General features: G+C 45.5%; 1 protein-coding gene across 1 annotated transcript; it reads right to left on the reverse strand.

The window, feature by feature from the left end:
• Positions 1-1387: 1387 nt before the first annotated feature.
• Positions 1388-27691, reverse strand: SNAP29 (synaptosome associated protein 29). Its single transcript, XM_040464668.1, has 5 exons — positions 27209-27691; positions 18252-18448; positions 12038-12123; positions 9536-9634; positions 1388-4725 (listed from the first exon to the last, which is right to left on the reverse strand). The coding sequence occupies exons 1-5, from the start codon at positions 27443-27445 to the stop codon at positions 4568-4570; spliced, it is 777 nt and encodes a 258-aa protein (XP_040320602.1). The 5' UTR covers positions 27446-27691; the 3' UTR covers positions 1388-4567.

Consider the following 27691-nt stretch of genomic DNA (forward strand, 5'->3'; position numbering starts at 1 on the left):
TTGCTTTTCCACAAAATTGGGACCATAGTACCTAATGAATTTTATGTCCATTTTTTCCCCATAATGTAAATTTTGCATTATTCTATATGCTCCGAAAACTTTTCATAACTGCAACTGTCTACTGCAGCTGGGGGTAAGCCACAATTTATTCTATCATTTCCTTAGGTTGTTTCCAGGCTTTTTTGCTCTTATAAACAATGCTGTGATGTATCTATATGGTCCTTTCAAAATGCAAATCTGGTCATGTCACTCTCTTGCTTAGAATCTGTCAGTGCCTCCTTGTCAAGGAAGGTCAGTGTACTCTGACTCCTTGATAAGGCCCATAAGGCCTTTCATTTGGGACCTGCCTACCTTCCTCATGTCCTCTCCCACCCACAACCCAAACTCTAGCTTTTCCTTTACTTGCAATCCAAATGTGAGCCACCTTGATTTTTTTGCTTTTGCTTCTTTCTGTGTAACATCTCTCCCTTGTATTCCCACAACAGTCTGCTGCCCATGTTCAGATTCTCATCATTCCTTATCTATAATGATGCCCAAAGATGATATCCAATAAAACCAGAGTGGTCTTTGGGACACAGGTAGCCAGTCCACTGACAGGTTAAGATTTTCAAGATGGTCCAGTCCAGCCTCCAGGTGCCTACTCAGAACTTTCAAATCTTGAAGTGATTCCTGCACCTGTGGTGAGATGTGAAGGTGGAAGCAGGACAGTGGAGTCAAGGTTAGGCTGGCCTGCTCTTTCTTTGGTGAACTACAATGTTTAGAGGGGCCAGGAGTCCTGACAGGATCCACTTGTAGAATAGAGTGCCCAGCCATCCTTCATTCTCCCATTCCTAGGAGTACCTAGTGGCAGTCTAAATGGTATGGCCAACTATTATGCCTGTGGGCCAAGGGCAGTCCACCATGTTTTGTACCTCCCATGAACTAAGTGGTTTTTATGTTTTTAAGTTGATTGAAAAAAAAAAAAAAAGGAAAATAATTGGATATTGTGACATGTGAAAATATATGAAATTTAAATTTCCTTAAAAAAATCTGTGTCCATAAATAAAGCTTTATTGGAACACGGTCATTCTCTTTTATTTATGTATTGTCTTTGGCTGCTATTGTGCCATGATGTAAGAGCTGAGTAGTTATGACAGATTGTTTGGCCTGTGAGCATAAAACATTTACTCTCTGGCCTTTTAGCGCTTTGCCGAGCCCATATCTAGACAGTACTACAATGTGGTCGGGGAGGTAGGAGACAGATCAGAAGAATACTCTGAAAGATGAAATGAGAAGGTTTCAAGAAGGAAGCTTGTTCATAGGGCAGCAAGGACCAAATATATGAAGACTCAACATGAAGGAGTCCCTCCACCCACTCTTTGAAAATGACTATGTAAGAGACAGAATCTGATTTTAAAAACTTCACATTTTATTTTCCAGAATATGGTCATTTGTCGAGTTGAAGGCATGGAGCTTAGGGGCTGTTCTGATAGACTCTGAACAAAGAGCCTCCCCTCCGCCCCCCAAGCACTTTTAATGACTGGCTTATCATTCTCTATACAAGACATTTCATCATCAGAGCTGAAGATGCTAACAACAGTGGTAACTTTACAAATTCTGAGAAAAGGCCTATAGAGGCAAAAATGTAAGTTTTTTTTTTTTTTTTTTTTTTTTACTAAATTGGTGTAGTATACCCTTAAAATGACATATTCACAAACAGAAGTTAGAGAAAGAGAAATAAAAATGCACTTATGAATTTTCTTCTTGCCACCTGAGTTAAATTCAGGTCTCCTTTCCTACAGAATGCAGAAAAGACAAGGCAGCTCCACTGGTGTTGTTACAGATCACTAGATGTTAGAAACTGTTTCCTCTGAAGAGAATGTACTTATTTTTAAGTTAGCACACTTAACATATAACCAACCTAAAGTTAGAAAAGCCACTTTTTTGAAGGCACAGTTTGTTTCCAGCTTGACTGTGGAAATAAGAACCTGTCCTATAGACCCTATCTGGTAAGAAGGGTGAGTTCACTGCTCTTGTCTGTGGTAACAAAGCTCACCCACAGCCAACTCCAGCCTGGGCACCTTGGAGCGCCTCCATGAGATAGGTATGTCATCTAGTCTAGAGGGTAGAATGTTCTTTTTGATCATAATCATCATGTGCAAAGATTCTGGAGGCTCCATGTTTCCCTTTGTTCTCTGAAAATGCAAACAACTTTGCTTAATAAAGTAGAATCGGTAACTGGTCCTTTATGGGCATGTGAGCAGGAGTGAAGACCCAGCAGAAAGAAGCTGGTGGCCAGCATCTAGCTTGGAGAGTCCCTTGGCCAGGGCCCTAGAATAAAAGGGTCTAAACAAGAGTGGATTAAATATACGTCTAATGTGTCAGAAGACAATTTCTAGAAAAGTAACGGTGCTTTCCTTTCATATGCTTGGGGGTGGGTAAAGAAAGAGTGGGGGGGGCAACTGGCTTCAATTATCTAACAAAAGACAGGGAAGGGGCAAAATATTCAGTGCCACTTCGCCTCAGGTCACTGAAACCACTAATCTCATTATACAAATGGAAGACTGTGGAAGAGAATGTTTGTGGCCTTTACATGTATTTATTTGAAAAATTAAGTTTAGGCCAGAGGTATAATGACTAATCTCCATGAGTCTCTGCCTGATGAACAGAAACATCTATGATGACATACATGGAAGGTGTTAGAAAAAAATCGGAAACAATTAGGAGTGGAAATATACACACAGGCTGCTCTGCATTCTGGCCTCATGCTTGTCAGCAGCCTTTTTGCTGAAAGTTCTCTGAACTCATTTTATCTGGGCTAGGTACATGTTTAAAATTTTTCCTTTTACCACTGATCAATTGAGTGATCAGCTCATCTGATAAACATCTAATTTGACCACCTCTGTGTTCTCATGTGCTGGGATATTCATAATGATGTTGCTCAGACTCCATGAAGTGGCTGGAACATGACAAAGTTCTATCTGCCAATGGAAGCTGTGTTTTTAGGAATATCATGCAGGGATGGAACTTCTACAAATGAACTGCTACATAAATACTTTGCTGTAGCACTTCAGAGATTTCCTTTGCTTTAAGGGACTTTGTTTATAGGCTCCAGAACCAAACTGGTGAATGTCACACAGACAGTGCCATGTGTCAAGGTGAAGCACACTATTATAAAGTTTCTGACCTAACTGATCTTATTAAAATCAGCCCCTTTCACCATCTTTTAAAAGTTTAATTAATTTGCTTTTTAAAAAGACAAGGGTCTTATAGCTTCAATTATTCTGTTGGAGACACCAACACCGAGACAGTAATCTAATTACAGAAGTCAATTTTAATTAATGTCACTTTACCAAAAAAAGAATCACTTAAAAGCATTAATTAAAATTTATTTCTGTAATCAGATTAATGTCTTTGTGTAGAACAAGCTGGGCCACTTAAAATGATAATGTCTGGGCTTTTTTTTTTTTTTTTTAAAGCTAAGTCATTCTATGCAAGTCAGCATCGTATGTGGAGTATCAGTCCTCAAACTGGGTGGCAAAGAACCAAGTGATGAGTCAAGTCATCTTGCAAGAAGAAGAATGGATAGGAATCTTAGGCAGGTCAGGGGACCCTAGGCACTGAATAAACACTGCCATCCCCAAGGCTGGGTCAAGGTGCTCCCAGAGGGGAGGAGCACACAGTATAGGCATGGTCTGTAAGATGCTCCATTCCCACAAACTGTAGAGGGCCCCCAATCGGCTAGCTGGATAGACTTGAGGCAGTGCTGCATCTGTCCCTAACCTCAGACAGCGACTTAGAAGTGAGAGTGCACAGGGAAGCAGGGCTGAGCCGATTCCCTGCATATTTCCAGGCATCACAGAGAGCAGGAGGATCTGAACACCTCCTATTAAAATGCATGCCAAGGATGGAGGCCAGGAGGGAAAGGTGACACTTGTCAACCAAACAGCAAATGCTGATACTTTCCATTTCTGAACACTAATTCTTTTAGGGTGTTGAGAGGATCACAATCTGAATCTAACACTGATCCTTTCCGGGGGGTGGTGGGAGGGTGTGTTGAGAGAATCGCAATGTGCTCAGTGTGTGTGTGTGGGAGTGGGAGGATCGTAAATGGTAAGCCAAGGTGTGGGAAGGACCATCCCCCACAAACAACTGGCTTACACAGTCTCTCAGTGCTCTGACTCACCGTAAGGACAAGAAATGAGAAATACAGCAAACAGGAACAGAGGTTGGTGGTTCCAAGACTGAAATTCTGCCCACATCTTTCCATATGCTTGTTAAATTGAGAAATGCAACTTTTTCGTTCTCATTCTGGCATGGTAACCAAACGCCCAAGGTACTCAGGGCCATGCTACTGTGCTCAGACTACAGCTCTGAGCATTCAGTTCAGAGAATCAAGAGATGATGGCTCTAAAAAAAGTGGGACAGACACTTCTCCTAACAACATCTCCTAGGACCCACTCTATAATTATAACATTTGCAAACACATGGTACATTACATACTAAAACAACATAAATGAAATTTTGGGGACTTTAAAAGATCTTTAGGCTCTTTTCATCACAATGGAGTGGAACTCCTTCTCTGTCTTTAAAGTTGCCTAACTTTTCTTTCTGTGCTTTTTATATTGACATCTAATTTGTCCACTTTGGTTGTGAGGCGGTCAAGAATGTCATCTTGCTCCTCAATTTCCGTCTGCATCCCCAGGGCTATGTCCTTCAGCCGGCCTAGTCCCATGGACAGCTCATCTGTGGGAGAGGGAAAGGACACGGGGCTGAGCAAAGTCACAGCATTGCGGCTGCTGTGTGGTCCATGGCAGGTGCTCAGCAATACTTACACTTACAGAGTCCTCCTTCTCATAAGATAGATAAAACTCTAGGGCTTTGGTTACATTTTCCAAAACACATGCAAGTAAAAAGAAAACCTGCTTACTCCATATAAAGCAATTTGCGCTTAATGTTGAAGCCACTCCTCCCCCAGGTGTCAGCCTAAGATAACCACTGTTTGTACAATGCTGTTTATCTTTTTGTGCTTTAAAAAAATGCATCTAGATCATAATTTTCAGCTGCCTCTGAATGTTCTAGTAGATTGCAGCATATTGCAAGATCAGTTAGTACCCAAGGAAAAGAGAAGTACAGAGGGGTCTGGAAAACACATTCCCTTCCCAGACCCCATGATGAGTATCTGTGAGAAGTATGTAGGTAACTAATAGCCAGACCCACTGGCTTGTTCTTCAGGAGCAAAAGCCCCATGTTGGTGGGTAAACTCAACATTGCCAGCTTTCCTTGCTTCCATCTCCAGCTCTCTAAAGCTCGATCAAAGCACAGTTCTGGATTAGCAGGTATGAGGATTCCTGTTTGGAAACACATCTGAGAGATGGACCTGGGAAGCCCCTGTCCAAAGGGAGCCCCTGCACCCGGGTTGCTCCTGCCCTAGGATCCCCTCAGAGAAGGCTGCATCCCACCCACCCTTCCACTCTGCAGGTGGCAGGAGAAATAGGGGTGTTATCCCTGCCTTGCCACCTGGGGTACTCTCCCAAAAAACTCATGAAGTGCAAATGTTTCCACTGCACCTGAATGCTGTGAGGTCCTGTCACCTCTGTTACGAAAATTCACATTTTCCCACATTAGTTCATTCTCAGCTACCACTGCTCAGATCCACAAACATATCGATGCTGTATATGTCCTGCGGGTATGACATAACCTGAATCTGGCTGGCACCGTTTCCTTCGCTTACTCTGCAGCCAGAAAGAAGACAGTGGACTCTGCACAAGCAGAGGGATCTCTGCAGAGATCCCTGCAGTCCAGGGTCCCCATGTCAAAAGGAACAAAGAGCTGAAGGTCCCTTCAGATATGCCAACTGGGGCAAGACCCAAGGGGACTATGAAGCACACGACTTTTGGCAAAGGTTCAGCACTAGCAATAGGTTACATCACTACTGCTGAAATTCAAGTCCAAACATAAGGGGTCAACGTCCCACTTCTAAGCAGGGCAAGTGCAGTATGGGGAGAAACCCAGGTCAGTCCCACTGGGTCTGAGTTCAAATTCTGACCCCTTTCCTAATCTGTGCTCTGGCCTTCCCAGGACTCAGATCATAGCTGAGGGGAATCTCCTTTGAGAGGCAGGTCCCCAGGGAGTGGCTCTGCCACAACTAGCCACTCTGGTGTCAGGTTCCTTCTGAACTCATTCTATTTCCTTCCATACGCTGTCCTGTGATGAATATTTTCCCTTTGTTTCAAATAATTGTAAAAAATCACTACCACATCTGTTTTTAAGACGGATAACATCTGTAAAGCTATGGTTGGACTTAACAGTATATGAAGGGAGTATTGGGCAGAGGTGACATAAAGGTGAACTAGGATCAGTGCGAACTGAAGGGAGATGCTGGAGGCACTGTGGGGTCCCCTGATGGGGCTGAGCCAACTGCAGAGGTGAGTCTTGACTTCAATATTCTGCCAGGGTGGACTTAGGTAGTATGGCCTCTTCCCGGGATTCATGGCTGTGTGTGTATATGTGTGTGCGTGTGTGTGTGTATGTATGTATGTGTGCAATGCACAGAGTGGAAATGGGGGGCATGCCCAGAGCTTCCCTCTGTCCTTTTACTAGCAGCAGCAGGCCAAGAAAGAACTAGAGGGAAGAGAGAAGAAGAGGTGCTTCATAAGCCTTCTTGTGGCTGAATTAAAGATAAAACATTAAGCAAAGAAAAGTCAGGTTACACAAATACTTGGCCCTAGCACCACAAATCTAAGCAGAATCAAATTTGTTTTTAAAATTGTCCTTAGCTCTATGCTTCTTGAATTTATTGAAACCTTTGATCTTGTATTCCATGGAGAGTGAAACCTATGAGGTCACCCCAAGCGTCAGGGAGTTTGCTGGTTGTTGGGACAGCAAAGAACAAGCAATAAGTATACCGAGATTAAAAAAAAAAAGTATGTGATAAAGTAAAGCCACCCAACAAGGGAGCTGCCGTCAGAAGGGAACTTGCACTAGTCCCTGAGATAAAGGCAGGGGCCAGGGGGTGTGGTAGGAAGGAAGGAGCAAACCTGTGAAGGGCAGCCAGGCACAGCCTGTGTCAGTGGGCCCAATGGCTCCTGAGTGCCACCCTAGCCCTTCTCGGCATGCCACACATGCCTGCCCAGATTACAAAGATCATGCCAATTGCACCCCCTTAGCCTCCAGGGATGGGCTGTACTTACCCCTTCTTCCTGCCTCACTCCCTAAACTCTGTACCCTTCCATAGGTCTCCCTCCTCCTCCTCTCTTCAGTTGGCACCAGTGACACCATTTGGGTGGGGAAACCTTCAGTGGGGAAGACTGAGGGCTTCAAGTCCCTTTGTGTGGCTCTGGAGTGGTCACATCCCAGCAGATGCACCTTCTGGCTGAGGCCTTTGGCTCTGGAGGGCAGAGTCCAGAGGACCCAATAAAGAGCTGGCTGCCTGGGGCTTTCCTAGGCTCTGAAGGCAAAGGGCAGGTGGAGTTTGGGATGGAAGCCTGCCTGAGTGTGTAGTGTGGAGATGGGCCCTCTCCCCTGCTATCGGCGGGCAGGTTTAGTGCTGACATTCACACCGAGGGAAACTGTGAGCTGTGGGTGGGCGAATTAGTTCTTTTATTGTTCCTGCTTATGTCTATTTTCTACAATTGACATCTTATTTCCATGGAGATTTCTTTTAATGCTCAGGAGGAGACTTCTTTTCCCTGTATAATTCCATTCTAGCAATCCAGCTACAAAATGCAGCGAAAGATTTACTCATAGGGTTATAATGATTTGCTCCCAAAAGGATCATATACAGTAGAGAAGGATGGAAATAACCTAAGCGTCCAAAAGGAGGGGATGGGACTGGTGAAGTGGGGCTTGTCAAAAAAATTTCAAGAAAAAAATTTTAGTGTTCAACACGTAAACGAAAAAGGCAGGATGTAATACTAAATGACCCCCAGTACTGTGACGTTGAATACACACACGTGTACACATGTACATCCAAAGTACATGATACCAAATCAGTGGCTACCGCTGGACAATAGGCTTCTAAGTGTTTATTTCCTCATGGCATTTACCTAACTTCATAATTTTTTTTTTCTCTAACTTCATAATTTTCTACAATGAATCTAAATACTCAGAAACAAAGGCTAAATGTTGACAAGAAAGTATATGGATTTGTCTAACATGCTGTAATGCTATTTGCTCAGGGCTCTGGAATGGGCACTGCTCTGAGTAAATAAGGGAAGGGGCCCTCAGTGTCCCTCCTGGGGTGGGGCGGGTGGGGGGAGAGGAAGAGGAAGCCTAGGCACAGATGCCCACTGTGCATCACCAGGGGTCTCAGTTTTGTCTCCTACTAGATACCTTTAAGGTAGGGGGAGATTTTACTTTGGATCTCACCCACTTTGCCATCTCCCAACAGTGGTGGGAGACTGATGGAGACCCAGGTAGCCATGGGGGAGGTTCCTGTTCAGGGGGTGAAGGTTGGAGGGGCAGCACATCTGAGACACCACGTAGAATGAACTCATGGAAACCGCTCACACGCCTGCTCCTACTGCCCACACACACTCCTCCACTTGAACTTTAAGTAACTGGCTTCTCTCCCTTCATTCAAAAATGAATCATCGAGTGCTTGCCTACTAGGCCAGGGTAAAGTGATGACAATATAGAAATAGTCCTGTGTTCCCTGGAATTTACAGTGTGGTTGGGAAGACACCAGACGAGCCAGCAGATACAGAACTAAGACAGGGCACAGCATGTTAAAGCCAGGCCCACAGCATGAGAAGGAGCCGGCCTGCAAACAGCGGGGAAGAAGGACACTCCAGGCAGAGGCAGGAAGGCAGTTGGAGCCACAAGTGACAAGGGCAGGAGGGGTGGAGAGGCAGATGGGGCAAGAGGCTGGGCAAAGGACACAGAATTCAAGGAGCCTGGCTGTGTGGCCAGTGTCTGCTGCAGTGGCCACATGAGTGGCCAACTCTTACAGACCAGGCAGTTCCCTATGGGATTTATGGTGTTGCTCATCTAACCCTCTCCCCAATCCTCAGAGACAGGTTCTGTTCCTGTGCCTGGTGTACAGGGGAGATGATGGTGATGGGGTATTCTCAATGCTGCACTGTGTGGCCTCCCAGGGACTCCTAGTCCCTGTGGCTGTCATAGCCCAGATGAGAGGTAAGGATGAACAGAAGTAGACTGACTCCAGAAAGAGAGAGAGAGAGAGAGAGAGAGAGAGAGAGAGAGAGGGCGAGGGCGAGGGAGAGAGGGCGAGGGCGAGGGAGAGAGAGAGAGAAGGCAAAGGAGAGAGAGAGAGAGAAGGCGAAGGGGAGAGAGAGAGAGAGAAGAGAGTGTGAGGGGGAGGGAGAGGGAGAGAGGGAGAGGGAGAGGGAAAGGGAGAGAGAGGTGAGATAGCTATGACTCACATCTCATATTGGATTTGACATGTAGGGAAGAAGTGGCAGACCCCACATTTTGGTCCTGAGAAACTGGTGGTTACTGGTGTACTGGCTGGGCCCAGCACAAGCTGTCTGGAAGACAAGTGTTCTGAATAAGTGACCTGAGGAGGCTGGTGTAGCTAGCCTTCCGGTCTTACCTAGATTACTGTCTATCTTCTGGTGATAGGCTCGAAGGTGTGGGTTCTTTGGGTAAGCCTCAGTACTCGCAGCAGGACCAGCCCCTCCAGGGATGGAGTCTGAGTTTGGAAAGAAACACCAGGAGAACGGTTAACTAACATGTCTTGAAATACTGCTTCACAAAATTAATCTTTTTTTTTTTTTAAGATTATTTGAGAGAGAGAGCATGCGAGAACAAGTGGGGGAGGGGCAGAGAGGAGAGACAGAATCCCAAGTGGATTCCGCGCCATCCACATAAAACATGATGTGGGGCTTGAACTCATGAACTGTGAGATGATGACTTGAGCCGAGATCAAGAATCGGATGCTTAACTGACTGCGCCACCCAGGAGCCCCACAAAATTAATCTTAATCTGGAAAACGGGCAGAAGGGATGAGGTCACCCAAAGAGGTGAGTGTGGGGATGGATAAGGTGCATGAGGGAGGAGCACTGGGCAGGCTTGTGGGGCAGGGAGAGGAGCCTGGCGGGGGGGCAGCCCTTTTGGAGATCAAAGACCCTCAACCTACAGTTACCCGGTTAGACAGACCCTGGACACGAGCCGGGGAAAGGAACAGAGACTCATACAAGTAATGAGACATCAGTAGAACTACAACAATGCAAAACTACTTGGGGTTGTGAACAAGGTCTACAAGACGAGGCTTAAAACTCAAAATAGCAGGGTGCCTGGGTGGTTCAGTTGGTTAAGTGTCGGCCTTCACAGCTCAGGTCATGATCTCATGGTTCGTGAGTTTGAGCCCCACATCGGGCTCTCTGCTGTATGCACAGAGCCCACTTCAGATCCTCCATAACCCCCTCTTTCTAGCCCTTCCCTGCTTGTGCACACACTCTTTCTCTATCAAAATAAATAAATAAATAAAAACTTAAAAAACAAAATAAATAAATAAAAACTTTAATTAAAAAAATCAAAATAGCTATGTTGTGGAAATGGGATTGTGGATGACTTCTCTTCCTGAAATGTATTTCTATGCTGTCTTTTCACTTCAAATAAAACAAGCAAAAAGAAATGTCAATAATGCACATTTGCCCCAAATCTTTCTTGAACTGCAGTTTCTGAATGCACACAGAAAAGCCCTATTATCCCAGTTTATATCTTCTGGGGAAACTTCTCTTTCTAGACTTAGTGTATTTCCTCTAGCACAATCTACTGATATGCATGATATCCTTTTTTTCTTTTTGACTCTTAGGTTACTACACACAATACAAATTAAAACTCCTTTTAATGCCTTAAAATTGTATCTTTTGGGTGCAGGGTTCCTTTTCTACTTCTTCAGGGTATATTAAGCTTGGACTTTCCGTGGGCCTTACACATTTTAGTTTTTTTTTTTTCTCTCATGTCTCCCATGGCTTTTGCCTTTCCACACTGAACTGTGTTGATGTCCATCTTTCCTGACCCCCAAGCTCTGCTTTCATCAGGCTTCTTCTTAGCTGTGTCAACCAAGAGTAGTGGGTTCCGGAGTGTCCACCATGAGCCCTGCTTTCCTTGAAGGTAGCACAGGAAGCATCTGGTTTCTAGCATGCTCCAATGTGCCTGGACTTCTAAGGGTCCACAGGGACTCCCAGGAGGCCTAAATTCCTTTCCAGATAAGGGGTATTGTGTTTCTGGGACTATCATGTGATAACAAGGCACTAGGACATCAAATACAATCGACCTTGCACGCCTGTTCATGCTGCTGCTTCTCCGCCCACTTGGGCTTAGGAGCTACACGAGTCTCCTTGTGTTGAGCAACAACTACCACAGACTTATCCTTCAGTTCTGGGAGTCAGAAGTCCAGTAATGGGTCACACTGGGCTATAACTGAGGTGTCAACAGATTTGTGCTCCTCCTGGAAGCTCTTGGGGAAAATGTGATTCTTAGCCTTTTCCAGCTTCTAGAGGTTGCCTGCATTCATTAGCAGCTGGTCCCTCCCTGCATTTTCTGAGCTAGCAGCCAAGCATCTTCCAGTTTTTGACAATCTCTCCTCTGCCTCCCTTTCCACGTATAAAGGGCCTTTGTGATTACACTGGGCCCAGCCGGTTAACTCAGGAATAATTTCCTGTCTCAAGATCAGCTGATTAGCAACTGTAATTCCTTTTTTGTCATATAACCAGATATATTCATTGGGTGTGGAGACTGGGACATGGGCATCTTTGGGGGGCTATTCCCCTTACCACAGGGGCTTTCCTACAGTTTTATTTTCTCTGCTGGAAGAGCTTGGAGCTACACAGGGTAGGAACTAATGGTGGGCAGGCTCATTTTCAAGGGACACAGGCCCCTACTTCCTTATTTCACCCTCCACAGAGTGAGGGATGAGCCATGCCTTAACACACACTTCCAGCCCCCTGGGAGTGGCACTGGGTCCCTAACAACCTTTACCCATGACAGCAGCTGGGGTTTCTGCTGCCCCCAATCCACCAGGACCAACACTAAATCCAGAGGTCTCCCCACAGAATCCAAGTGTGGCCAAGCACTGGTCCCCACTGACCTGAATCATTCAGCTTCCTGAGGTTTGGGTGGCTGGCCTGGTACTGTGCCTCCTGTTCCTTACTGGTACTTATGGCTTCTTTCAATCTTTGGATAAAAGTCAAGAAAAGAGAAAACTTAGAGAAAATACCTATGACAGTGTAGTTAGTCTTTTCAAGCAATGCCTGTGGGCAAAAAGCAAATGCCGCCTCTGACCAAAGCAGGGATATTCATCAGCAGTTCCTGGCAGTCCTGCCAGCAGCACAGCGAGCTTTTGAGACACCTGCTTTAGAAGAATGGCATCTGGTTAGGTGGCCCTCACTCAGGAAAATGAGAATCCCAGGACCAGGGGGAAGAGAAGCACACGAAAAGACCAAATGGATATCTTTAGACTAGGGGTCAGCAAACCGTGACCCATGGGCCAAATCTGGCCCACCACCTGTTTTTGCACAGCCACTGGCAGAGAGCAGCCTTTATAGATGACCACTGGCAATGGATTATATGACAGAGAACACTAACTTTGAACCTCCATCAATAATTTCATTCTCCCCATTAGATCTGTTACAAAGAATCGTACTCAATTATTATTTTCATTTTTTGAATTCTGTCACTAAAAAAAATTTTTTTGTTATATAAATCCCTACAAAATATCTTTGATTTTGCTTCCTGGCCCGCAAAACTCAGTCTACCGACTCCTGCTACAGATAGGGACTTCTCTCGGTATGTTGGAGATCCTCACACTGTGCCTGACACCCTGCTGAAACCCTGCAGGCATGACAGGGACTCTCCGTCCCCTAAACCTGAGCCTTCTGCATAGTCTGCTCTTCTCTACCCTGCTGACCGGCAGCCTGGCCACTTCATCAGCCGTGCTGGGAACCAACCATTCTCCACATAGGCCCTTTCTCTGTACAGCTCCACTCCCAGCAAGCCATGCAAACATCTTCTGGATCCCCTAGAGATCCCCCAAATCTGGCCCCTCCTTCTGGCTTGTCTCTTTATCCTTATATGGATGAGCCTCCCACCTTTCCAATCCTTATCCAAAGATGCCGGGCATCTTTCTGACATAGCCTGCATGAACCTCTCTGGTGAAAGTCTTTAATGGCTCCCCACCAGAGCAAGCCTGGACCTCATCGGGCTAAAGGCTCTGTAGGTGCCCAGTGCTTCAGCAATGTACAGAACAGAGCAGAGCCTCCTGAAATCTGAGGATTTCATTACTCAGAAGCAGTGACTGGAGGTCTAGAACACACAGCTGGTTTCTATAAGCACAATTGTGAGCCCCATGTATGGCCAGGCCAGTGCAAGTGGGAGGTGTTTGCAGCTGAGTCCACCTGGCTACTGCCAGCCTATATACCGCAAAGCTGACTTCTTTCCTATGTACTCATATATACATGGTAGTAACACTTAAATGATCAAAACTTGGCTTCTTTGTGAAAAATGGCTCCTCGCACAAAAGCCAATTCTAGGGATAGTGACAGAAATGCTAAGGAAGAGAAGAAAGAAGTCTAAAAAGAGTGGTGGCTCTTGGTTAGAAACCAAGTCTTAAATAAGCTAGAGTTTTACATTTAGGGAGTGGTTAAATCTATGATCTGAATGGACCTCCCCAGGAGCTTTAAATGGAAATGGGAAGCAGTAGCTTATGAAGCTTTATCAGCAAGAACAAAAATGGCTTAATGAAAAACAAATACAACTTAGAAACCAAAGGGTTTGGGTGATAAGGATATACACAGGAAAACAAGTGACTTGACAGAAGTCTGAAGAGAAGAAAGTTCTTTTGAAAGCTTTCATATGAGAATATCCCTGCATTTATGGAATAGGGGTTTTTTGACAGAATCACAGATTTAACTTATTTTATAGAAACAATTACACATTATAGTGATTTCTGCAAAGTTAGGGGTGTAGGAGCTCACGGATACCTTTGCAGCCCAGGCTTCAATGTCAAGAGCCTGCTGGGCTCCCGCTCTAGAAACAGCCAATATCATCCCTCATCCCAGCTTCTCTTGTGCTTAGACTGTCATGTGTCTGCCACTTTCCCCTCCTTTAACTGGCAAGCTCCCGTGCAATCCTGAGTCCATGTAAAAGGTTGGTGCCTCAGTTCCCAGGGCCAAGCCCCCCTCCTGTGGGCCTCCGCTGCATCACTGATCACCTGCCTCCTCTGCACCTTCCAACAGACTGACCTCTCTCCTGCAGCTTTGTCTTCTAGGACAGGCACTGGCCTGCAAAGCATGAGTGCTTGGCACCCATGAAGGAAGGAACCCGTGTAAGGCCACTGGATCAGCCTCTCCAACAAAGCTGCATGGATACCTTCAATGCATTTGGGGAGCAGGTGAACTAGAGTCAGTCGCTTCATTTAAGAGATTTCCTTTCCTGCATTTACTAAAGAATGGCAAGAACGCAACAGTTGACTAGAGCTGATCTCTGGACAGAAGGCCAGATGTGGCAGGTGACATCAGGCACTCAGAGGCTCACCTCCCTGAAGTAACTCTGGCTGCTTCACTACTGGGACATCTCTGTCAGGAAGGCCTCCAGTTTTCAAGATGCTCCCCGCAAAAGTTAAGTTGCCTTAGGAGCCCCAGGACTTTAAAGGCTTTTATGGCGTGACTAGGGCCAGGTGGGTGGATGTGGGGGTGGGGCACAAGTCCTAAGAAGCCTTTGGGAAGTGGCATGTGGGACACAGGAAAGCACCAATCACAAACCTGTCAGCTTCCCACTTCTCCCAGGGCTGGCTCTGCTGCTGAGCTCATGTGAGGTACAGAGGTCTTAGTCCAAAGCAAACAGACATTTAAACTTCCTATGTAACACAGAAACTCAAAAAGGAGGGCACAAAACATCGTTCTGATTTGTGTACTGCAAACCAAACCAAACCAAACCCAAAAAAAACCATTAAAAAAAAAATACACAAATAAAAAATGCCAGAAACTATGCCAGTTGGTGGAAAAAAAGTGACAGAGATTTGAAATTAGGGTCAACCTGGAAAATTGGGGATGGGTGGGGATTATAACTGAACCACAAACAAACCCTCATGACCTTGGCTAGTGTATCCACAGGAAACAGCCTCTGGGGCCCCCACCAATCACCTTCTCCATAAGTCCCAACAACTCGCCTGCTTGGTCTTTCTGCTACAACCCCCACCCCCATTCCTTCACCTGCATTTGTTTCTCCCCAGCGCTACTGTGAGCTGGAAATAGTTTCCTAATTTCTTCTCTACCAAACCTATGTCCCTAATCTGGGTGGTGGTTACATAGATATACATACAGGTAAACAGTGACCTGTTTAGTGGAAGTGTAAACACAGTTAAGATGTGTGTATTGTACTGTACATCAGGTATACATTTTTTAAAACATTTTATTTTTGAGAGAGGGAGAGAGAAGGAGAGAATGAGTGGGGGAGGGGCAGAGAGAGAGGGAGACAAATTATCCAAAGCAGGCTCTGAGCTGACAGCAGAGTCAGATGTGGGGATCGAACTCACAAACCTCGAGATCATGACGTGAGCTGAAGTCAGACACTAAACTAAGTCACCTAGGTGCCGCAGGTATGCATTTTTTTTTTAAAGTTTATTATTTTGAGAGACAGTGCAAGTGGGGGAGGAGGAGGGATGGAGGAAAAGGGGGAGGGAGGGAGAGAGAGAGAGAAACAGAGAGAGAGAGACAGAGACAGAGAGAGAGAGAATCCTAAGTAGGTTCCCCACGGTCAGTACAGAGCCTGACGTGGGGTTTGAACTCATGAATTGCGAGATCATGATCTGAGCCTAAGTCAGATGCTTAACCAGCTAAGCCACCCAACTTACTCTTAAGTAAGAGTTGGACAACTCTTGACTTTGGCTCAGATAATGATCTCGCGGTTCATTAAGTTCAAGCCCTGCACTGGGCTCTGTGCTGACAGTGTGGAGACTGCTTGGGATTTTCTCTGCCTCTCTCTCTGCTTCTCCCCTGTTTGTACTCTCCTTCTCTCTCTCTCAAAACAAATAAACTTAAAAAAATTTATCTTAAAAAATCGCTCTGTATTCCAGATTAAAAAAAATTTTTTTTAATTTATTTTATTTTATTTTTTTAATTTTTTTTTTCAACGTTTATTTATTTTTGGGACAGAGAGAGATGGAGCATGAACGGGGGAGGGGCAGAGAGAGAGGGAGACACAGAATCGGAAACAGGCTCCAGGCTCCGAGCCATCAGCCCAGAGCCTGACGCGGGGCTCGAACTCACGGACCGCGAGATCGTGACCTGGCTGAAGTCGGATGCTTAACCGACTGTGCCACCCAGGCGCCCCTTAATTTATTTTAGAGAGAGCGCCAGAGCTGAGAAGGGGGCAGAGGGAGAGAGAATCTTAAGTAGGCTCCACGTTCAGTACTGACCCTGACATGGGGCTCGATCCCGTGACCCTGGGATCATGACCTGAGCTGAAATCAAGAGTAGGACACTCAACTGACTGAGCCACCCAGGCACTCCTGTATTCCAGATTTGAAAGATAAACAGAGAGACATGGCTATGAAACCTGTACATTAATGTTACATCAAACGTTTCTCTGGGTTAAATGGAAATAGGGTACACAACCAAATGAACACTGTCATTGCCACTATGAAAACACTGAAGAAGGGAAAAACAAAGTTTTGGGGTTTCATGCTATAGCAGGTAAGGTACAGATTTTTCTATAATGACTATATTGTTCTATAACAAAAAGTAGATACAGTGGTCTGAGAAATGAACAGTAGTAATCTATGTCAATAGAAACTTGACTCTTAACTTCATACGTGTGATATTTAAATACCTGCCAAAATCTTATGTATGATTTATTATACCTCTAACTGAAAATTTTGAGAAAAATAATTTCTAATTTTAAAATAAAAATTAATGGTGGGGTGCCCGGGTGGCACAGTCAGTTAAGCACCAAGTTTGGCTCAGGTCATGATCTCACTGTTCATGAGTTCAAGCCCTGTATTGGGCTCTGCACTGATAGCCTAGAGCCTGGAGCCTGCTTCAGATCCTGTGTCTGTCTGTCTGTGTCTCTCTCTCTCTCCCTGACCCTCCCCTGCTCACACTCGGTCTCTTAAAATAAACATTAAAAAATAAAATTAAAATTAAAATTAAAATTAAAATAAAATAAAATAAAATAAAATAAAATAAAATATAAAATAAAATAAAATAAAATAAAAATAAATAAATAAAATAAAATAAAATAAAATAAAATAAAATAAAACAAAAATTAATGGCCAGACTGAATTAGATATGGAAATGTTAAATATAAAGACTTTTTTTATTTTGAGAGAGAGAGACAAAGAGAGAGAGACAAAGAGGGGCAGAGGGAGAGACAAAATCCTAAGCAGGCACTGTATTGTCAGCACTGAGCCCAAAGTGGGGCTTGATCTCACAATCTGTGAGATCATGACCTGAGCTGAAATTGAGTCAGATGCTTAACCAACTGAGCCACCCAGGCGCCTCTAAAGACTTTTTAAGGTACACCTGGCTGGCTTAGTCGAAAGAGCATGTGACTCTTGATCTTGGGGTTGTGAGTTCAAGCCCCATGTTGGGGATAGAGATTACTTAAAAATAAAATCTTAAAACAAAAAAAAAAATTCTGGAGTGCCTGGCTAAGTCGGTAGACATGTGGCTCTTGATCTCAGGATACTGAGTTCAAGCCCCATGTTAGGTATGGAGCCTACTTAAAAAAAAAAAAAAAAAAAAAAAAAGACTTTATAAAGAATTTAAAAAATTCTGTGAAATGAATCACATTTATACTGATTAAGCTTTTTGAGGTGAACATTCTTTCAACTTATAATTACTGGAGCAGAAATTTAATTTTATTGGAGACCCAATTTATGCAGACCGGATGTCAATCAAATGAACATAATCAGAAGCCCTAGAGAAATGTTTCAAAATGTGTAAGAAAGGGGCACCTGAGTGGCTCAGTTGGTTAAGCAGCCAACTTCGGCTTGGGTCATTTTCTCACAGTCCATGAGTTTGAGCCCTGCTTTGGGATCTGTGCTCACAGCTCAGAGCCTGGAGCCTGCTTCAGATTCTGTGTCTTCTTCTCTCTCTGCTCCTCCCCTGCTTGTGCTCTCTCTCTCTCAAAAAGAAATAAACTTAAAAAAATTCAAAGCGTGGGAAGACAGATCCCTCACAATTGGTAACTTACCAAGACCTTGGATCCCTTTAAGGCACTAGAAGTGGCTTGGAAATCTTGACTATTTGCACTAAACCCCACTTTCAGCTGCTTCATATCGGGATGGCTAAAGATCCACTCACCTGCTACTGGCCTGGGGGGTGAGGGGTCCATTCTGCTCTGGTGGTGTCTCTGTTGGTTTGGATTTGAAGTAATTGACAAGCCCCCCAAACATGCTCTTAATGCTGTTAATGTGCTTCTGGCTGGTCTTCAAATCTTGATCCATCTTGTCCACCATCTTCTCTGTGCGTTCTAAGACGCCTCGCTGACGGACGAGCTCCTGGGGAAAACAAGAGGTGATGGCATTATATTATACCATTTTGTAATTTTCCCCTCTCTGCAGAGGACCACACACAGCAGGTTTGTCACAAACCCTCAGTGAGCACATATAGGCACAGACGCGGTCATCTGTGAAGAGCACGTTATCCTTTCCGACAACACATTCCTTTTTCTGCCCTTCCCTGTCCTGCCTCTACCTGCTTTCTTTCATATTTGCTCCTGAGTTCTTTTTCCCTCCTGCCCATATAATGCTGGCTCACAGGACCATGTTAACATGGATGAAGGGTGCTGGCAGGGGCCAGAGTGCAGGGCCTGGACGGGCAGCACACTTTCTAGCCCTCCTCCTTTCCTGGCCCCCATAACCATGTAACTTTACAGGCTTTGACCTGGCCCTGCCATTGGCCTATGGCTTTTATACTCCCCCTTTTCACATATGGGATTTATACTGGGACACTGGAGTCACCTGGCCCTGGCCATGTCTTAAAATTATTTCACAGGCTAGGTTCTGGGTCCTTTCTGGGCCCTGTTATTATCTGATTCCAACTTATCCATAGTTTCAGCTTCAAAACTTAAAACAAATGTGACTCTGCCCCAGGGCCTTTTACATGCTACTTTCTTTCCCTGTAATGGTCTTCATCCAGATACTGGTATGGCTCTATTCATTTAATTCAGGTCTCTGCTCAGAGGCCATTCCTCAGAGAAGTTTCCCTGAACATCTTCTCTAAAGTAGAACTTCTATCCTCAACCCACCTCTCTACACCCTCAACCTACCTTAGTTTTCTTTACAGCATGCAAGCTCCATGAGACAGGGACCCACTTTTTCACTGGGTCCCCAATGTCTCACCCAGAGTAGCAGCTTGCTGCAGGACTGCCAAATGGATAAGTGAATGACACTGTGGCCACAGGGAGAGCCTGGACCATATTCCTCAAGAGCTGATATGATTCTGGTGGTGGATGTGAACTCACCACCTCAGCAACACTAACACCTTCCTTTCTTTGTGCCAAACTTGCTTTGGCCTCTATTTCAGGCCATTCTAGCCATGCTTTCTCTGTGATCTGCCTTTCCAGCCAGAAGACTCTCAAACTTTCCCTGTTTTATTTACTTCCTGAGGCAGCCCCTGCCCTCTTTTAACCCTGCATCTGCTTTGGTTCAGCAGTTATATTAGCTATGGCAGGTAATCCTAAGAGATTTCTCTCTTAATACCTAAAAACAGAGTCCTGAGCAAATTTTTTTTAACATTTATTCATTTTTGATAGACAGAGTGCGGAGTGGGAGAGGGGCAGAGAGAGAGGGAGACACAGAATCCAAAGCAGGCTGCAGGCTCTGAGCTGTCAGCACAGAACCCAATGCAGGGCTCAAACCCATGAACCATGAGATCATGAACTGAGCCAAAGTTGGACGCGTAACCGACTGAGCCATGCAGGCAGTTGGAACTGAACTCCTGTTGGAAATAAACATATAACTTCTAAGCTTTAGGCAGTTGCAACTGAACTCTTGTTGGAAATAAACTTATAACTTCTAAGCTTTACAGCTTTGAACATTTATTTTTCACCAGCTCATGAAACATGTCTGAAGAAACCACCAGATTTTTTTTTTTTTAAGCAAAAGGAAAACTCTTTTCTGGACTGTGGTCAAATCTTATGAGGGCTCATTTTTAGAAAGAATAAAAAACAACAAAAAGCAAAAACCCCCAGAGCAGCTAATTTATCTAGAGTCTCTCCTTCTTCCAACACCTCAGTATTGTTAGCTTCTGTCCGTTCTTTTTATTTTTTTATTTACCTTGAGAGAGGGAGAGAGTGAGCAGGGGGCCAGAGAGAAGGAGAGAGAGAATCCCAAGCAGGCTCTGAGCCATCAGCAGAGTCCAATGTGGGGCTCAAATTCATGTGAGATCCTGACCTGAGCCAAAACCAAGTATCAGATACTTGACTACCACCCAGGTGACCCAACTTCTGTCCATTCTAAGGTAAGTCTTTTCTGGAATAAGGCAGAGATGTAAATTAGGATAGAAATGGTTTTCTCCAGCATTCACAGGTTTTTTGAATTGATGTATTGCTCATAGTCCAGTCCCACTAGCCTATTTTTCCCACTGCAGAAGATAAAGCATGTGCCAGGAGGTGGCCTGGCAACTGGGGGTGGGAGTGCTGGTCAGGACTCTGTTGTACTAGGAGGCAGGCTCTTGGCCTCCCTGACAGTGAGGTCTCTTGTGGTGGCTCATCTCACCAACCACTTGCCCTCTCGCCTCAGCCTCCCGACCTCAATTTGGAGAGTGGCAGCAGTGACCAACAGCTGACAAAATCTTCCCCAGTTCACAGTGAGACCTTATTTCCTTCTGTTCACAACTGACACAGTCTCTCAAAAACTCTGAGTCTGTGCCACTGTGCTGACTTGGTAAGGAAACCAAATGTCTTACTTAGATGTTATGATCGAAGTGAAGAGAAATCCATGAGGTGGCCTGTCTTGCTGTGAGGCTGGAAGGCCAGTGAAGTGAGAGCTATTCTGGTCTCTGGAAGTGTCTGTGAACTGGAAGCTGGTGTTCACCAAAGGTGATCTTCTGATCAGGAGGCCAGGAGAGGAGGAACTTCTGCTAAACTCCTCCTGAGGCCGAGGAAAGGACCAGGCTCCAAGTGCTTATGACCTAGTTCTAACTAAAGAGAAAGAAGGGCTTGGCAGAGCAATATCGGGAATGCCAGGACAGAAAGGATGAGCTAGGTAGACCCCGCACCAGCCATTATGAAGGCAGGCCTCAAACACTCCAGTCTCCAGACATCCTCCTATCCCCTAAAAGGGGGGCCATGTCCTATCATCATTGCTCCCTTTGAGAATGGAGGTCATCGAGAGACAAGGGTGGCTATGGGGGGAGGGGGGCGGAGCTTAAGAGAATGGCCTCAGTGTAAAGGGTATGCATGCAAAGCTCAGATGTCAGCATTACAGGCGATCCACCCTCCTCCCCAGCCCTGAGCTCCAATAGGAGTTTTCTCTTTTTTATTAATTTATTTTTAAATTTATATCCAAGTTGGTTAGCATATAGTGCAACAATGATTTCAGAAGTAGATTCCAATGATTCATCCCCTATGCAAAATACCCAGTGCTCATCCCAACAAGTGTCTTCCTTAATGCCCCTTACCCATTTAACCCATTCCTCTTCCCAGAACCCCTCCAGCAACCCTCAGTTTGTTTTCTGTATTTAAGAGTCTCTTATGTTTTGTCATCCTCCCTGTTTTTATATTATTTTTGTTTCCCTTCCCTTATGTTCATCTGTTTTGTATCTTAAATTCCTCATATGAGTGAAGTCATATGACACTTGTCTTTCTCTGACTAATTTCGCTTAGCATAATATTCTCCAGTTCCATCCATGTAGTTGCAAATGGCAAGATTTCATTCTTTTTGATTGCTGAGTAATACTCCATTGTATATATATACCACATCTTCTTCAACCATTCATCCATCGATGGACATTTGGGCTCTTTCCATATTTTGGCTATTGTCAGCAGCACTGCTATAAACATTGGGGTGAGTGTGCCCCTTTGAAACAGCACACCTGTATCCCTCGAATAAATACCTAGTAGTGCAATTGCTGGATCATAGGGTAGTTCTATTTTTAATTTTTTGAGGAACTTCCGTACTGTTTTTCCAGAGTGGCTGCACCAGTTTGCATTCCCAACCAAAAGGAGTTTTTTAAAGTTAAACTAGAAAAAGAAAATGGTCAGAGAAAAGATCTGGTTGGGCCAATGGTACTATGCTGAGGGACAGCACAGAGACAGGGGATGTCTCAATTTCCCCTTTGGTTTGTGGCTCTTATCAAACAGGGATTCCTGATACAGCAAGAGGAAGCAAAAGACAGCTGAAGACCCTGTGAGGGCATACTCTGTCCTATATGAGGCAACTTCTTGCCAGATGGGTTATGTCCCAGCTGTGAGGGTGTGAACACATCACACAATCCTTGCTGATAGAAAACACACACAGACAGGGGTCCTGCAGGATATCCACCAACAGATATTACTCTCTGCCAGCCACAGTTCCAGGTGCTAGGGATTCAGGGTGAACTAATCAGCCCCAGATCTCTGCCCTGACAGAGCTTACAGTCTTGGTGGAGGGCACAGAGTCAAGTTCAATTTGACTTTTCATTGGTTGACGACACTGCAGTGCTGAGACACCAGAGAAAGCAAGCTTACAGTCTCTCGGGGTAGGCAGAAAGAAAGCTATCCTACACACACATGATGGCCGCTCTGCCAGGGTAGGCCCCTCACAGTGACTCCTTGCCTGACTTAAGGGGGGGGTGGGTGGTTAGGGTGATGAAGCGACATTGAAGGGGAAACTGAAAGTTGAAGTTAGGGAGGCAAAGGGTTGGGATGTGGCAAGAGATTCTGGGCAGTGGGGAAGCCCAGAGCAGCAGGCCCAGCTGGGGGAGCTGAGAGAGGAGGAGAAATGTGAGCATGAGGTGAGGGAGTAGGAAGGATGCCAGGCAGGACCCAGCAGGCATCACAGAGGGCAGCAGTGACCACTAGATCCCAACTGCAATTCACAGCTGATGCATCTCATAAGGTCAGTCGGGTCTAGTTGTCCTCCTGACCAGGTCAGGTCCTGAGGGAAAATATTAGTACTAAGGTCCTTGTATTGAACTTGTAATTAAACTCTGGTATCGAGGGCAGCTGGGTAGCTTAGTTGGTTGAACGTCCAACTCTTCGTTTTGGCTCAGATCACGATCTCATGGTTCACGAGACTGAGCCCTGCATTGGGTTCTGTGCTGACAGTGCAGAGCCTGCTTAGAATTCTCTCTCTCTGCCCCTCCCTCACCTCTCTCTCAAAATAAATAAATAAACTTAAAAAAAAAAAAAAAACAACCAACAACTCAGGGGGCACCTGGGTGGCTCAGTCAGTTGAGCATCCAACTTCAGCTCAGGTCACGATCTTGCAGTTCATGAGATTGAGCCCCACACCAGGCTCTCTGCTGTCAACACAAAGCCCACTTTGGCTACTCCATCCCCCTCTCTCTGCCCCTCCCCCACCTTGAAAATAAATAAACATTAAAAAAAGAAAAAAAAAACTCAGATATTGAATGATAAGTAGGTGGAAATCAATCTGGAATCAGTAAGCTGAATCTAGAAACTTGAAATTCATCTCCATTATGTCACTTCCTTTCCAGTGGAACACACACATACACAAGAGCTGGTGGGGACACATGAGCATGGAACATGCTCAAAGTGGGGGCCCGTCTTACTGCAGTACTATAGAGTGGATATGAAAACACAAACCTAGTCTTAGATTGTATGAAAATCCAAGGGCAAAGGTGGAGACGCAGGTGCTCCCCACCGCATGTGTGCAGGCTGACTGGGGGCCCACACTAAAGGACTAACTCAGCAGGCCTGCGCTGTCTACACCCTGCATGTTCTAAAGAAAGGCCTTGCCTGGCTCCCTGCCCTTAGATTGCCCCAATAAAAGTATCTTTATTTACCTGAGTCCTTAGGGTAGGCCAAATAGTTTATGCTAACAATGTGATTTATGATGGGGGCTTTCAGCCACATGCTTGACCTCTGGAGGGGTTAAACACTCAGGTCTGCCAGTCAGGCAAGTGGTCAGCCATGCCTACATGGTTGTGTGATGGCCTACCAAACACCACTTCCATTCCATTGATGTTACTGCGCCAGCCTTCAGGCTCTGGTCTAACATTTATTGCTGGACTCCCCTGAAATGAGATCCCAGGTTTCACAAAACTACACAGGAGCATGCTCAGCTGCCAGAGGGAACAAGGAACACCCTAGGCAGGCATGTCTCCACAGGCTTGCCCAAAGGTGCAAACAACCCAAATGGCTATCACTAGGGGACTGGCTACATAAATACAAGTCATTCATTCAGTAGAATATGAAACAGCTATTTGAAAAAAAAAAAAGAGCAGTGCATTATAGATAGCTGGGGAATAACCTCCAAGCCTATTAAGAAACACACAGACTAAAATATACAGAATGTGTCTGCTTAAGTCAAAATTATTAAAAAAAAAAAAAAAGTGGGGTGCCTGGGTGGCTCAGTCGGTTGAGCATCTGACTTTTGGTTTTAGTTCAGGCCATGATCTCACAGTTGGTGAGTCCGAGCCTTACATCGGGCTCTGTGCTGACAGTGTGGAGTCTGCCTTGGATTCTCTCTCTCTCTCCCTCTCTCTCTCTGCCCCTCCCACATCTCTCTCAAAGTAAGTAAGTAAGTAAGTAAGTAAATAAATAAATAAATAAATAAATAAATAAATAAATGGAAAGGACTATAGATATGTCTCTAGAGATAGAATACCTCCACAAGGACACTGAAGGAATTGATAGTAACTGGTGGCTGTGGGGGCAGAGGAGTCGGAGGAAATTTCAGTCTTCTGTGTGTTCCAAATTTTAAACTATGTGACTGGATATTGCTTCATAATAGCTAAACCATAGATAAAGAAAAGAATAAATAAATTATGCCTGCAACACAGAAGAATTGCTGAGTGGCCTACCAGCCTCTCTATGGTTCTGGACTGTGCCTACCAGGCCAGTTGAGTACAACCTGCTCTGCTCTAATTCTGGCCCCTGGTGGTCATGACCTGTGGCTAGACTCCTTGTGAGAAACAAACCTTGTCAGGTTTCTTAGGAGGAGGGCAGCTCTCCTTCTCTAGAGCTGACCAGACTCAGTAATTTTCCTACTTCAGCCAACCTGGGATGATGTCTTCCCAACCTAATATTTGCAAACTCTTAATCCTCTATAAGAACCTATCATGTTTTGGCATGGCTCAGCACAGGGGCTCTATGTTGGGAGGTTAGCAGGTGACTTGGGTCGGCTGGGAGCCACAATGTACACTCAGTGGCAGGAAGAGCTTACCAGCCCCAGCCCCATTCCCATTCTGACTGGAATCAAAGAGTGATTCAAAGGCAGTCTGGAGAGTACAGAGTGGGCTGGGGAGGGGGGAGCTGACCATTCCAGCCTCCCAAGGCCTCTGATAATTAAGAACTGACTCAATCCTGGAAAAATTCAGTGTCACTATACTGATGACAGTGCCTGTCTGTCACCTACCCAGTCATGATCATAACGTACCTCTCAGAGCAATGCCAACTTGGCTCAGTCCAAGCCTCACAAGCCTGAGGTGCCACTCTGCCTCTGTTCTCACAGTCCCCTTTACACAAAGAGAAGGACCTTTAGGGGCAGCATGGGGGGGGGGGGGGCGGTGTCACCACGATCCATGTGAAACCACTCATCTCTATTATGTTCGTGATTCTCCTTCCCTCTGAAGAAAAGACTTTCCTCTGACCACGAAGGCTCCTAGGCTGCCTCCTCTGGGCTCTTTCCTTGAATGCAACCTGTGCATCACTTCCCTACTGGAGCCCAGGAGCTTTGGTGGTGGGCTGGTGCCTTTGCATTGCTCCTCTCTGCCATAGGAACATCCCTCTTGCTCTTCTTTCTCCCCCTCCTCACTCCTGTCTAAATCGTAGTCTTAAATACCAGATTCAAGTTTATCCTTTGCCATGATTTGTTATCATTCTGATTTCCTATTTCATTTGTTCTCACCGTTTTCAGAGATGTCCCTTCACACAGTTCTTACTTGGCTTCCTTGGACCTGGGACCCGCAATTAAGTAATTCCTCTAGTAGGGCCCTAAGACCTTAGGCAATCTTCCCAAATCTTAGTCAACATTTTTCATTTAAACTCAAACACAGGAATCTAGTAGATATGAGATATAAAAACTACACCTAAATTTCCTTAAGGAGACCAAAGACAGGAAGATGGGCCAATGAGAGATACTGTAATAGGGAGAAGCAGGGAAGGAAAATAACCAACAAAGTGGCAATGGAGAAATGACCCAGATGACTATTTGAGAAATTAATCAACATACCTCAAACTGCCCAACACTGTAAGTAATCAGGTCAGAATAAACTTTGCCAGAGAAAAGAGTCACAGAGACCCACAGAGGAAGACAACATTTTAGCTTCCAGCACTAAGTTTCAAAGCTACAAGTGCTTAACGGGGTGCTTGGGTGGCTCAGTTGGTTGAATGACTGACTCTTGATTTTGGCTCAGGTCATGGGAAAAACAACAACAACAACTACAAATGCTTAAAATTAATCTCAGCTCATATACCAGTGATCTACTATTACATTTTTAAGAACTTAAAAAAACAAAACAAACAAAACAAAACAAAACAAAACCCAAATGCTCCAACAAAACCATTTCATTAGTAGGCTAAGGAGAAAATGCGGAGCCTAAGGAAGAACCATTCTCACTTAGGGTTCCTGAAATCTTCTATGGGTGGAAAGAAGAATTGACAAAGGTGAATTGGAGCAATGGACTGTCACAAACCCATACACTACCTAGGGCATCTTCATCTGGATTTGGGAAGTAAAGGCAAGGCCCTAGACTCGACCAAACTTGGATTATGGCTTACTCAGCAATTGTCCAGACAGACATCATCACCTCTACTGGCGAAGTGGAGAAGTGGTCAGTGACAGGAAAGAACTCAAGTCCCATTTGCTGACGCTTCACACACCACGCACAATCTTCGCCCATTCTGGGTCACTCAGGGTCTCATGGGTCACTTCAGCCACTCAGGGATGGGTGAAGGGCAGGAAATTATATAAAAGAAACAGAAAATCCATTTCCTTAACCCGAGCTCTGCTAATAACTATGGAAGATTACTGGGGGCAAACTGCCTCTTTCAAGCACTCAAGATACACACCTCTTTGCAAAGTGAACGTTTCTTGACCCCGTGTGACAATTCAGACTGGTAGGGCCGCCCAGCCCTGCCAAAGACTCACCTCGGAAGAGGCGACGCCTATCCTCTCGGACTCGTACATGAGGGACAGGGACCTGTTGGTGCTGGCGGCCGTGGCTTCGGCCCTGCGCATCACCTCCTGCCGCAGGTACTGCTGCCTGTCCGTGGGCGCGCCGAGTCCATCGGGGAGGTCATGGTCGTCCTTCCACGGGGCCGGCCGGGAGCCCTCATCCTCTGCGTCGTCGTCGAATGGGTTGTAGCTTTTGGGGTAGGCCGACATGGTGCCGCCGCTCGTCTCGGTCTGGGCAGGAAAGGGAGGTGCGTGGCCAAGGCGAGGAACGGCTTTTGCAGGCCCGCAGGGGTCCAGGCTGCCCTCCCGAGGCCCTCGGGAAGCACCCACCGCTCTGCAGCCCCTAGTCTCCGCAGCCCGAGGTCCAGAGAAGTTCTACGGCCCTCCACCACACGGTCGCGGAGCGAGCTCCTTCCGCCGGCCTTGCGAGGGAGGCCCCGCCTCCGGAGCTGACCA

Source organism: Herpailurus yagouaroundi, unplaced genomic scaffold (assembly GCF_014898765.1).
Source record: "Herpailurus yagouaroundi ecotype Mexico unplaced genomic scaffold, PumYag 490, whole genome shotgun sequence".
Classification (NCBI taxonomy): domain Eukaryota; kingdom Metazoa; phylum Chordata; class Mammalia; order Carnivora; family Felidae; genus Herpailurus; species Herpailurus yagouaroundi.